We start from the raw sequence: 12,020 nt of genomic DNA, 5'->3' as shown, positions 1-12,020 counted from the left end.
GAGGTTACCTTTATCTGGTACTAAAATCTGTTTGATCTGAAACTGTAAAAATACCAAAAAAACTGAAGAAATCTGAAATCTGTGAGTGCAAATGCCTTTTACACTGAACTACATACATTCAGTAGCCTGCATGCATGTCGCTTTTCTATACTTTTGCTTCTGTTCCAATTACAAGTTTGAAAAAGTCTGAGAATTTGGGCAAATGCAAAACAAAGCTTGACAAAAGGCAAAAGTTGTATCTCCAAACTTTATCCCTATTAAAGTTGCTTATCTTCACAGTAACAGACTCGGGTATGACTAACAGCTGTTTCTTATAAAACGCTGATGTTCAGTTGATTACGAGGCATCACAGCAAGATGCAAAGGGTCATGATCACAGTTGGTTATAGGGTACATTAGGCTTTCATTTACAAGGTGCTAGAAAAAAAAATTACATCATAAAATTAATGCAAGTAAAGCAGCCTGCTGGCGCTCCACACAACACTACACACAAACACTGAGAACAGCAGGAAATACACTTTATAATTGCACATTATCTTTGCTGTGTCACTTTTTCATGCTTCACATTGCTATTACACAGAGGACAGTTTTTGTCACACTCCAGAAAACATTCTATTAAAGTAACTATAGCTACAACAGTTTCAAATTGTGAGCATAGGGGCTAAAACACAAAAGCTGAAAAAGTAGATGGAACCAAATTATTACATTGGGCTCATTTCCTGGTTCCTTGCACTGGACAGATGGACAACAGTGACTGAAACTGATCACATGACCGTTTGCAGCAAGATACTTTCAATCCAGTAAGTTAAATGTTCAAAACTTAGACAAGAATAAATAATGTGCCAGTTGATTCAAACCCTTCAAGCCAACTCAGGACTCTCTGCTTTCAGCTCGTCCTCCTCGGCCTCAGAGTTCTCCTCTTTCTTTTCCAGGTCAAAGTTCTGTGAAGGAAGTGTGACAGAAAATGTAATATGATATTTTTTTTGACAACTAGATTAGCAAATGTCTTCATGTAAAAACACATCTAAAAAGGCAACTGATGAAAATTCCCAGGTTTTCATTAGAAATGTGAAAAAGTATCTGAGTAGGACAGACAGACATACCTCTAATTCTTCTAACACTTCATCCATGAAGTCACTGGGGTTTTTTTTGTAGTCCACCGCTCTGTTAATCATCTCTCTGAACATCTGATGGGACAGGAGAGTAATTGAGAAGTTCAAATTTAGACCCAAGTAAAATTTAAGACCTTTGTCAAACAAATGTAAGATTTAAATTTAAGACCTAAATGAATTATGCAAAAATAACCAACTTCTTTGCTTTATATTTAACTGTCTTTATATCTCAAGCAACTTTGTAAACTTGCAACTGTTTAAATTTAGCTCTGGTTTGTTGGATTTTACACCTAGCCTACTAAACGTCAGCCCATAACGCCACACAGTAAGGCTCAAAACTGAAATAAAAACAAGTTTACGCAAACAAGTTCAATGTCTTGCGTAATTAAGACTATAAAGAATAGATATTGATATGTCAACATTTCTTTCTGGTTTAATTTAAGACATATCAGAGCCTACAATTAGATTTATTGAATTAGTTTGAAGACCATCCACAAACCATGAAGTAACACAGAAAGCTTATGAAATGATTGGGAACAGTTTCACTTGTTTGTACTGTTATTATAGACTAAATGGAATATTGTTATTCTGTCCATTAATGTTAAAATGCTACAAAACGAAGAGCAAACAGCTAAGAAAACAACAAAGCCAAACCTTTACTACATTGGTACCATCCGCTGCAGAGACAAAGTAAAACGGAAGCCCTTGTTTCTTCGCAAAGCTAAAACTTCTCTGTGTGACCTTCAAGTCGGCTGCAGATGGAAGAAAGAAACGTCACTTTAATCTAATAATCATTTTCCTCACCAAGAAAAAAAACCTATTTTACAAGTGAAAAGAAGCAATACCACATATTCTGCTATAGCAGCTGAATAATAATTGTAAGCTTTCATGCCACAACCAGACTTACCATCGATTTTGTTAGCTACCACACAACAGGGAATCTCAGGTCTGTACTCTCTTAGCTCTTTATACCAGTTGGCTAAGTTTTTGTATGTGACCTTCCTTTGAACATCAAAAACCTGAGAGGAAAAACAATGAAACAGCTTTCAGTTAATCAAGTGAAAACGTGTATCCGGACACTGTGAACCAGCCAGTGGAAGTAGCAAACCTGCACTTTAACAGGAAACATTGTTGGAAATGAAAAAAATAAACAAATCTTAATGAAAAGTATTCACCTAACAATGTGTTTTTTACACTCATCTGGAAATGTTTCCTGAAGAACTCTGATTATAAAGCTGACCATTTCAGTCTTCCTTCATCATGTTTTACAACCCCTTCAGTCTGTAATATTTTTAAGAAAATGTTCCAAGAGTCTATGCAGTGTTCCCACATTTATCTCAGACATTTTGCTGCGACCGTACAGAATGAAAGTGAAGGAGGAATATGATTACAATCAAATTAGACGAAATGGACTAATTCAAAGTGACTTAGTCCATTTGAATTAGTCCAACCCTTGTTTCTTCGCAAAGCTAAAACTTTGCAAAGAAAATTGAGCACAGAGCTCAATTAAAGGAGCTCTGTGCACATGCAAATCTCTTGAATTCACATTGAATTATGACTTAAAACAGCAAATATTATGAGCTTTAATAGGAGACCAACCTAATACAAATGTTTTCATTGATTGATTTTGTTTTTGTGGTTTTAAAAAACCAACTGTGTCTTACCATGATACATGCGTGAGCTTTGTGATAGTATGAAGGATGCATGCTCAGAAATCTCTCTTGACCAGCTGTGTCCCAGAAATCTGTGGATCACAATCAGGAACCACTGTTAAATGCAGCGTGTGACGATTGTCATCTGGGTAAAACTAACGTCACAAGAGCACAACCACTCACCGACTGTGACAGTCTTGTTTCCTACATTCGCTGTGTGTTTGTACAAAGTCAACGCATACGTGGACAGCTGCTGTGGACGACTGCGCGAAGAGTGTCAAAGATCTTAAATAATCTGGACCATAAACATTTAAATTTAAAACACAAAAAAGCAACTTAAGGATACAACTCGTCCATAAGAAACCGCTCCATCAGCCTGCGAGGAAAAGAAAGAATCGATGTTTCATCTGATCAGACAGCCAGGAATAAAAAGGTTCATGTGTTATTCCAGTTGAGACTCACTTTGATTTCCCCACAGCGCTGTCTCCCAGGCAAATGATCTTCACTTGTTCGCGTGCATCGTATTTCTTTTGGTCTAGTTCAGGGATGCAGCCAATGTGATCAGCCATTTCCCCCCCTGGTTCCTCAGTAACGTGTCGTGTTGAAGAGAACTTGAGAACCACCAGGTGAATCTCCTCGGTCAGAGCTAATATAGAACCGCTAGTTAACCTCCCATCAGCGGCCAGCTAGCTTCTTTAGCCGATTACTCAACTGCTTCAACAGCGTTTATTTTGCCATACTAGAACACCTAAACTGACGAGAGCACCGTTACCGTTACTGACTTCATACTCGGGCTCGCAATGAGTTTTCGGACACTACGCTTCATTGTTCATCCCAGTTAAAGATGTAACAACTCCGCTAATTACAATCTAGAGAATAAACAACGACTGAGCTTATTAAAACGGGTGCTGTTTACCGCAGAACAGATTCTGGTCCAATTTCTGAGGGGAAACTGGTCGGTGAACGCACGACGTCCCAGACTATTTTCGTTTCTATGCAACAGGGACGCACACAGGACCACTGATCTCTGCTAAGCTGTCCTTACAAATGCCTGACTGAAAATGCAAACGTACTGAATTCAATTATAGTTCATTCATTCATTCATTCATTCATTCATTCATTCATTCATTCATTCATTCATTCATTCGTATACTTTCAGACAGAGCCCAGTGTTTTTTAGGGGCTTAAGCACAGTTCTATTTGGAAATCAATAAACAAAACAATCAACAGAACAACACAAAAGGAAGAAAAAAATTATATTAATTTTATTAAAATTTCTAAAGACCTGACAACGTTTATATATATAAGCAGTATCAGAATACTGCTTTTGAAGTGCCCATGCACTCCATGGTTTCTTTTACTTTTTCTGGCAAAATTGTAAAAAAAAAAAAAATCATCCAGTAGAGTTTTTGGCACAAAACAAGAAGTAAAAAAGAAGGATTCAAAGACAATCACAAAGCATTATTTACTGATTTTCTTTTGCTTACTAAATATCTTTAAAATGAAAATTTAAAATCCATCCAAAATAAATGTAATTTGATAGTATTTTGAAAAAAAAATTCTTCTGACAATTGAATATAAAAGCTAGAAATTAAAGATGACCCAATTTTTGACATTTGTATAAACAGCATGACAGGGCAAATATGATAAAACACGATCTCACTAATTGTGATTTTCTTTTTTCTTTTATCTAAACCCAGCTTTCTTCCTTCATTCCTTTATAATGAGGGGCGCAATGTATTGTGAATGACGGAGTCCAAAGGTGAAACTGGGAGCTTTAGTTCTTGTAAAGGTGACCTAGAATGAAAAAGATTTACATTTTAACAAGTATAACACCTCCAGCCTGTTCTTATAAAAATAGGATGTTTCTTACATTCTCAGGATAGTGTGCTCCTGGGCCTGGTTTTCTTGTGTTTTCCTCAGGAGCAAAGCTGCGTCCGTTCATACTGTACTGTGGAGGTTTCTGCCTATATATAGAGGGGTCCACAACTTTATAGGCAGCAGGGCCTGGAGATGGAGTCTGGAGGAAAAGTCACAGGACAGAAAAATCAGTATTTCAAGGTTTTTTGCGGGGTTTTGTTACGTCTTCTTTAGGGACCAAGTATTCTTTGTAAACCTTGTTATGGTCTTCGTGGAAGCTTCCAGTTTTTCCACGGCCTTGAAGTGTGTAATTGGGTGCTGAAGGTGCAACTGCAGTTTTACAGCCCAGCATGGGGGGCAGAGTGTAGGTGGCTGGACCTTCAGTATTAGTGAGAAATGTTTTTTTATCTCTGCCTTCTGAGGTGAAGCTACTTCTATTCACCATAATATAAATACTACCTGGTGTTTGTGTGTTAGTGCGATCTCTTCTCCTCCCATACAGGGAATAAGCAGGAGCTGAACGGATGGTCATCTTTCCAGAACGTTCTGGGGAATAATGGCCTATAAGGTGCCAAGGAAAATGAGAAAAAGACCCAGATGAAAGGCAAGTTTGTTGTATATTGCTGTTATCAGTACATGTGTGCATTTCCAAAAAAACACCTCCACCGACCTGGTCCGGGCACATGGGACATTTGAAGCTGCTTCGGTCGGCCGAGAAGAGAAAATGCAAGCATTTTACTTCTGCCCTTCATGGTCATGTTGGAGGGGATCAGATATCTTGGACCAGGAGAGCAGTTTGTATTCACTTCCTCATGACGAGCACCAAAGGAGAACATTGGCGCCCTACATTTGGTAGGATCATGCTGAGAAGCACCTTTTCAGACCAGAGGCAGTGGTTACCTTCAGATGTATCAATAATATATTTACTGATGGAATATTCAATTGTGCTCCTACCTATCAGCCCAGGAAGGGAATAGTTGGGCCCCGGGCTCCCGTAGAGAGCAGCTATAGGCCCTCTTGGTCTGTGAGGCCTCCAAGATCCAACCCAAAGCTCATCACTTGGCATTGCTTTGAGAAAACTGATGAACATTTGAGTTATAAAAAAGACATTCAAACAGTCAGAAATTTGCTTTATTTTCTCTCAAAGTATTTGCAACTCTATAATTTTATCTTGCTTTTAATATTAACCACATACATGTTCAATTAACACAAAGTTCAGTTTTCAAATAATATCACATGTCAAGATTATTGAAGTCTAGACTTTGACTAAACCCTGCTAGAAAGCTGAAAAAGCACAACAGCACTAGACCATCACACTGCCCTGTAATTTTGGGCTGCTGGTATGATGTTCTTTTTCTGAAATGTGTTAGCTTTACAACAGATGTAACAACATGCACATCATTCATAAAGTTCTCTGCATGGATTCCTGGCCGTGTGGCCTGGCAGAGATTTAAACAGGACCTTCAAAAAGACACGAGGAGGATTAGCAGCAATGCACCAGCAATGGATGGCACCCTAGCTGGTGGCATCCATGACATGTAAATTGTAAAATATCTTCTCTGCTGACAGGATATTCAGCTGTTAACATGTCATGACACTCATAACTCTGTCAGATAGCAACAGTCTTCAGTCAGAGTCTTCTTCAAATTCATTGCAAGACTTGATTGCTACTGGAAATCCTTGCTGCCCACAGCTTCACCACAAAGTCTCTTCAAATATATTTGAATGACACGAGTAAAACATTTACTTTCCCCTCTGGAATAAACATTGTAATTGAATTACACAAATGTACAGTGAATTTTGCTACAGATTAACATAAGTCTCTTATTTCCCATTTTCAACATAATGAAGTTCAAATGTGGAAATTCTGAAAATTCACTTATGAAATGACTGGAAAAACAAAAAACAGTGAACGGCTTCCATAAAAATGAAATCAAACACCACAGCAACATTGCACAAATTGAGTACAACCTTTCATTGTCAGGTACTACATTTAATAAACAGATGGATTACTTTACCTCATAAAGTTCCTCATCCAGTTGCGAGTGTGTGTTTCATACTTTAACCTCAGCAGGTCCAGTGAACCCAAACACAGATTGTGAATTGCTCGGCATTGCTGCTATGGCAACATTGTCATGGAAAGGACTCTTGCAGTCATGCTCAGTATGCGTTTAGAGTTTTTTTGGTTTTTTTTCTGGAAGTGCAGAGGATCTCAGGGAGGTGAAAAGAAAAGCATTTAAAATGCAGATTCTGGAAATGATTTATTAGTTCTGAAAGGCTGGAACCAAGGCATGGGCCGCCTCTGTGCCTGTGTGAATGCACTGTTTGGATTTGGCTTTGACTTAGGTGAACCATTTAAAGAAAATATTAACTGACTTGACTTTAACAGCCAGAAACGTTGTTTTGTTGTTTAATGCAAGAAGCTGGTATAAATGATCACATTAATTTTCTCAATTATGCTTTTGTTTAATTCATGACTGCAACAGTGACAACATAGAAATGAAGGAGCTACAAAGTTTTGATATCACATTTTTATTCATAAGTATTATGGAAATGTTTTTAATCCAATTACTTAACTAAATAATTTCAGGGAAATATTTAAAGTCCATACAGTCATCTCATGTTTGTTTTTATTTAAACCCCTCAAAGTGTAGCATTGATGCTGCAGGCCCTCTTGATTTGTCTGTGCATACTGGAAGTTTCTCTCAAACTGGCCTGGAGTACTTTCATCAAGGGACCAAGGATTCCAATTTTCTCTTGTGGACTCTGTTGGGTAAAAAAAAAAATACTGTTAGTTTTAAAGCATTAATATTAAGGTAAACATTTTAATTCTAAGGTTGTTTTACCCTTGTAAGTGTACATATGAGCCGTCGGAGGATGGCATCCTCTCTGTGTGGACACAGGCTAATCACTGTACTCACACAACTCAGCAGGCAATAGATTGTATGTCTCTGTGGCTGTAAATATTGGATATATATTAACTGAAGAACACAGGCAATGTTATTTTTTATTATGTTGAAATGATGAATGAAATTGAGATTAATATTGGACATCCATACTGAAAAAATGTTTGAAAATATTATGTTTTGGTACTTGCCTTCTTTAGAATGCTGAGAGGATTTCTGTTGTTTCCTACTTTTAATCTTTCTACATCCTCACTGCTCAGAACAGGATCCTAGATCAGATTCAAAGAGATAAATATAAATATGAGAGTTCTAAAAAGGAATACACAGTGTGGAAAACTAGTTTTTTTGTTTGATACAAACTGACCCTTAACTTCTCCAACCAGGTCCATAAGAGACAACAAAGGACCTGAGGATCTGACTCCGTGACCATCAGGGCCCATCCACAATCACTGCTGTTCAGTTCCTCCTTCAGAAAACATGGAAGTTAATACAGTGAAAAACAAGTAATATAATGATCGGAGAGACGTGGAGAATTCTTATTTATACCTGCAGCAGAGCTGATCTCTGTAGGACGGTCTCACCTAGAGGACCTTGATCTGCCATTGCTTTGGCTACCTGTCGGGCAATCAAGGTCGGGCCAGGGGTCTGTAGATTTCTGTACAACTTTATATGAGAGAGAAGATAATTTTTGCTGCATTTTGAACAAACATCACTTTTCCTTTAAAGAAAAATACTGTACCTCCTGGCTGGAGCTGCATTTCAGGGTTTTCTTCTTAGTTGAGCTTTTTGGCATTTTTGTGCAGCTGCTGCTTGTTTGTATGTTTGTCACTGCAGTGTTGAGCATGTGGAACTCCTTTCTGAGATATAGTTGCCCAAATGAAAATGTGCCAAAGACTGGACTAGCTGGTCTGAGATCAGCTTGTAGGAGGTCCTTTAAGTACCAGTGCTTCTCATCTCCAAGAGCTGCAGTGCAGTATGAGCTCAGTTCCTGGTCCTTCAACAGAGAAGTCATAACAGTGAGTATTATCTCCACAGCCGACTCAAAACTATTAAAATATTTACAATTGTGAATGCGTTTCACCTCGTATACTATGATCTTAGTAACGTCAGATTCACTGTAGCTACGTTTGTCCAGCAACACCTCCTGTTTCCTCTCTAAGAACCCCAGAGCCTCGTCCCAGGAGTACAGTGACCCTGAGCCGGCCCACGAGCCTTTTCGGCCTTCACTCAACAAAGGCAAATACTGCTTGGACACAAGAGTCTCTCTCACAGCTCTGCTCAGAACCCTCAGAGCTGATCTCTTCTCCAGTTCAGCGTAGACCTCTGGAGGAGAGGCCAGCCCCAGAGCCAGGCAGGAGAGCCGCACACACAGGAGGTACACCACCTAGGTCAAATGGGGTCATAGAGGATATCCAGGTTAACTGTGACAAAGTGCAGCAATGTTTGATTGTAGAAAGATTAGTGTAGCATCATGGCTCAACCTTGGGAGTGTGTCTGAGTCTGCGTGCCTCCTGGCCGTGAAGCAGCAGAGCTTGTCGGTTTAAGTAGTGCTGGAGGGTGAAAGGGGCCCCATGCCGCAGGCTGAGGTCGGGATATTGAGTGAGTTGCGTGCCGAGCAGGCGAGCAAAGTCAAACACCTGGTTTATCTGCGACCGGGTCTGGATGGAACGAGGCCTTTTAATGCGCACGTAGTGAACCGCTTCGCTGGGACTTATACGCAAGGTGTAGATGAGGTAACAAGCTATCAGGACACCTTTTAAACAGCAAAAAGAGAACAGCAACAAACACCCAAGAACTCTGAGCATCAAATAATGTTATGTAATTCCTTGCAAAAGTATGTTAGGATTTTATTATCCTGGTAAAGATAAAAAAAAAAAAGGTATGAGAATACTTTTGCATGGCATTGAACATAACAACTGAATGCAACATTTAATCTTACCTGTCCTGCCCATGCCTGCGTGACAGTGAACGGCTACACGTCCTTGCTTCACAGCAAAGGCCAAAACCTTCACCCCATCGATGATTCCAACAAGAGACGACACACCAAAGTCTGGCATCCCAAAGTTGTAAAAGTAGACTGAAAATGAATAGATTAAAATAGGATTGCAGGGCTGCCTCGTGTTTAAAGAGTCATTTGATTTGAATTTATTCTTAGCTACTCTGGGGGGAAAAAGCAGTGCAGAATAACATACAAAGTCTAATAATATTTTTCCCCAGCGTAACACAATAACAACTTGCTCTGCTGCTTTTTCCTACTAATGTAATGTATGCCTCTAAATAAGTATCTTAGCTTCTCACTTTTATTGTCCATGAAGGTCTGTGGAGAGTAAGTGAAACCACTCTGAAGGTCTAGAGGAGGCCCACAGTGAGCATGCTCCCCAGGGAGCTGCATGTTGATGATCGATCTGATCTCCAACCTGGAAGCACAGAAGCCAGTCGAGTTGTTTTGTATGTGTCTTAATGGATTTTGAGACAAAAATGTGTCGAGCCATTACCTTTGAAATTGCTCTATGATGTTGTACTTCTTGATGAGATGATTGGATGGACGAGCCATTGCTATTATATCATCGGTCACCCTGGATCAGTTGAGGATTCGCAACCAACAAACTTTCCTTTATTTTATATTCAACACCATAATCTTTGAGACTGAAGTCACATCTTCTCACCAGGAGGAGAAAAGGCCTCGAATGACTTGCTGGTTTGATTTCCAGCATTCTGGTCCCTCATAGCGACAGTCCTTTCCTCCACAGGCCAGCAGGCAGAGAAGCTTGGGGGGGATGGCTCTCACCAGGTTCTCCCTGGCCTGAGAGTAGGACGGCCTCGGAACTGGAACATGCAGGCTCAAATTTGGCATCATCCTGCGAACACAGACCTAGCCCTGAATTTTGAGCACTGATTTACGACATGCCATACCACGGCAATTTACAAAAGAAAAGTAATTTTAGTTCAATCATTAATACATTCCAATTGTTCCTATCAAACAGTGTATCCAGTTCAGTTTGGTTTAGAAGTTTTCTGTTTAAGAAAACCCAGTAGATTACATCAATTCATTAATTTGCAGCAATTGCTCGAACTGAGCATGAATGAAGCGACAGTGGAGAGGAAAGACTCCCCTGTAACATCTCCAGCTACCTCCAACAGAACCTGGTTGAGTATAAGAGGTCATCTGCTATGATCAAAAGGTGGTTGGAGAAGACAGAAAACTCATGGGAAGTCCAATTTAAATTTTGCTTAAGTCTATTTAAAGGGATACATTAAATATGGGATCCTCTAAAAGGAAGAGAAAAAAAAATTGTTTTTTTTTTGGCTTATTTTGTAGCATTGCATAGTAGAAAACCAACAATAAATTCACCCTAAAAGTTTAGTTTCCATGATAAAACAGTGGTGGTAGAATGTTATGATACTTTATCTCAGCAGGGTCAGTTGATCAGAGCCAGTGGGAAGCTGAATGGAGATGAATGCAGGACAATCCTTGTTTACAACCTGCTAGAAGCTGCAAAAGCTGTTCCTCAAGAGGGGTGAATACAAATTCAAGTCACTATTTAGATTTGTTTCACCTTGCAGTCATGTGCCATGTTGTGTTGGCCTATCACATAAAATCCTAATCAAATACTTTAATGTTTCCTGTTCTAATCAGACAAAACATGAAAAAGTTCAAGGGGTAAAAACCCTAAAATTAACTCTACAAATAAAATGACCTGACAGCTCACACAATAATTACTTTGATGACTTACCTTAGTTGTTATGATGAACACTACAGCTGTTAATCCCATTCAATTTATTCCCCAGCAATAAAACATTTGAAATAGGGAGAGAAAGGCTCTGGACACACATGTGCCCCTCCGTCTTGACCCTCTCTGCTCACACACTAACAGAACCGAGTGATGAGCCAGCTCCACTAAGCCTGATTAGCTGTCATAATTACATTAGAAAAGACATTCATGCAGCGTAGCAAGCCAATGCTTATTCCTTCACCTCTCCAAATGACCTAATTACTTGCAAATAGCCATGGTACCATACATGAATTTGCATTGCTTGTGATGTTGACAAATTTAATTTTCAACCATAGCCTCACAAGTTTGCATGCAAGAAGTCTGAACAAATTTAAATGCAGTGAGAAATTGAAAAGAAGATGAAAGACGTTGCTCATCTGCTGTTTGCCGGTGCGTTTCTGAGGGAGGTTATGACACAGATTATAATCCTGCAGTCATTTGAACTGTTCTTAAACCTTAAATTTATTAAGATTATCTCCGGACACAGCGTCTCTCAACATCCAGCAACAGGAGCCGCTTGGTAATGATGATGTGAAGCTGTAAGCTCCACCTCCCACATCTTTGCTCAGTTCCCGTAACAGCCATGTTTGAATCACAGTTTAAGACACAATGTTTTATTTTAAGAAGCAACGCATTTGTACTGAAAAGTAATCTGTGTAAAAATCTTTATGACAAGCATTTTGCATCTTTTCACACTCTCCTTGCCGTGACACTAATT

General features: G+C 39.2%; 3 protein-coding genes across 3 annotated transcripts; all 3 read right to left on the bottom strand.

Moving 5' to 3' along the window:
- Positions 1-503: 503 nt before the first annotated feature.
- On the bottom strand, positions 504-3,771 carry rabl2 (RAB, member of RAS oncogene family-like 2). The gene is made up of 8 exons (XM_055035611.1): positions 3,226-3,771; positions 3,110-3,139; positions 2,947-3,026; positions 2,776-2,855; positions 2,019-2,130; positions 1,766-1,863; positions 1,103-1,186; positions 504-940 (listed from the first exon to the last, which is right to left on the bottom strand). Exons 1-8 carry the CDS (start codon positions 3,330-3,332, stop codon positions 860-862), a joined length of 672 nt encoding a protein of 223 aa, XP_054891586.1. The 5' UTR covers positions 3,333-3,771; the 3' UTR covers positions 504-859.
- Positions 3,772-4,055: 284 nt separating this feature from the next.
- On the bottom strand, positions 4,056-6,719 carry odf3b (outer dense fiber of sperm tails 3B). The gene is made up of 7 exons (XM_055041670.1): positions 6,642-6,719; positions 5,578-5,702; positions 5,294-5,497; positions 5,083-5,184; positions 4,880-5,001; positions 4,637-4,783; positions 4,056-4,560 (listed from the first exon to the last, which is right to left on the bottom strand). Exons 1-7 carry the CDS (start codon positions 6,656-6,658, stop codon positions 4,474-4,476), a joined length of 804 nt encoding a protein of 267 aa, XP_054897645.1. The 5' UTR covers positions 6,659-6,719; the 3' UTR covers positions 4,056-4,473.
- Positions 6,720-7,244: 525 nt separating this feature from the next.
- On the bottom strand, positions 7,245-11,382 carry zgc:77752 (uncharacterized protein LOC393862 homolog). The gene is made up of 13 exons (XM_055041658.1): positions 11,264-11,382; positions 10,196-10,387; positions 10,025-10,105; positions 9,828-9,946; positions 9,469-9,606; positions 9,011-9,282; positions 8,611-8,913; positions 8,269-8,523; positions 8,076-8,192; positions 7,894-7,995; positions 7,721-7,798; positions 7,470-7,580; positions 7,245-7,389 (listed from the first exon to the last, which is right to left on the bottom strand). Exons 2-13 carry the CDS (start codon positions 10,384-10,386, stop codon positions 7,267-7,269), a joined length of 1,890 nt encoding a protein of 629 aa, XP_054897633.1. The 5' UTR covers position 10,387; positions 11,264-11,382; the 3' UTR covers positions 7,245-7,266.
- Between the last annotated feature and the right edge of the window lie 638 nt (positions 11,383-12,020).

Source organism: Poeciliopsis prolifica, unplaced genomic scaffold (assembly GCF_027474105.1).
Source record: "Poeciliopsis prolifica strain line A6 unplaced genomic scaffold, Auburn_PproV2 SCAFFOLD001, whole genome shotgun sequence".
In the NCBI taxonomy this organism is placed as follows: Eukaryota; Metazoa; Chordata; class Actinopteri; order Cyprinodontiformes; family Poeciliidae; genus Poeciliopsis; species Poeciliopsis prolifica.
This window is presented reverse-complemented; position numbering and strand designations above follow the sequence as displayed.

What these genes read in the sequence shown, in the direction of transcription:
- rabl2 (XM_055035611.1), bottom strand. Translation starts at nt 3,332, where the DNA reads ATGGCTGATCACATTGGCTGCATCCCTGAACTAGACCAAAAGAAATAC. An exon ending in AAGCTCACGCATGTATCATG is followed by an intron (nt 2,131 to 2,775) that starts GTAAGACACAGT and finishes TTTTCCTCTCAG; the next exon opens with GTTTTTGATGTTCAAAGGAA. An exon ending in GGTAGCTAACAAAATCGATG is followed by an intron (nt 1,864 to 2,018) that starts GTAAGTCTGGTT and finishes TTCCATCTGCAG; the next exon opens with CCGACTTGAAGGTCACACAG.
- odf3b (XM_055041670.1), bottom strand. An exon ending in TTCCCTTCCTGGGCTGATAG is followed by an intron (nt 5,498 to 5,577) that starts GTAGGAGCACAA and finishes TGGTCTGAAAAG; the next exon opens with GTGCTTCTCAGCATGATCCT. An exon ending in GTCCCATGTGCCCGGACCAG is followed by an intron (nt 5,185 to 5,293) that starts GTCGGTGGAGGT and finishes GGCACCTTATAG; the next exon opens with GCCATTATTCCCCAGAACGT.
- zgc:77752 (XM_055041658.1), bottom strand. Translation starts at nt 10,386, where the DNA reads ATGATGCCAAATTTGAGCCTGCATGTTCCAGTTCCGAGGCCGTCCTAC. An exon ending in CGCAGGCATGGGCAGGACAG is followed by an intron (nt 9,283 to 9,468) that starts GTAAGATTAAAT and finishes GCTGTTTAAAAG; the next exon opens with GTGTCCTGATAGCTTGTTAC. An exon ending in CTCTCAGCATTCTAAAGAAG is followed by an intron (nt 7,581 to 7,720) that starts GCAAGTACCAAA and finishes CAATATTTACAG; the next exon opens with CCACAGAGACATACAATCTA.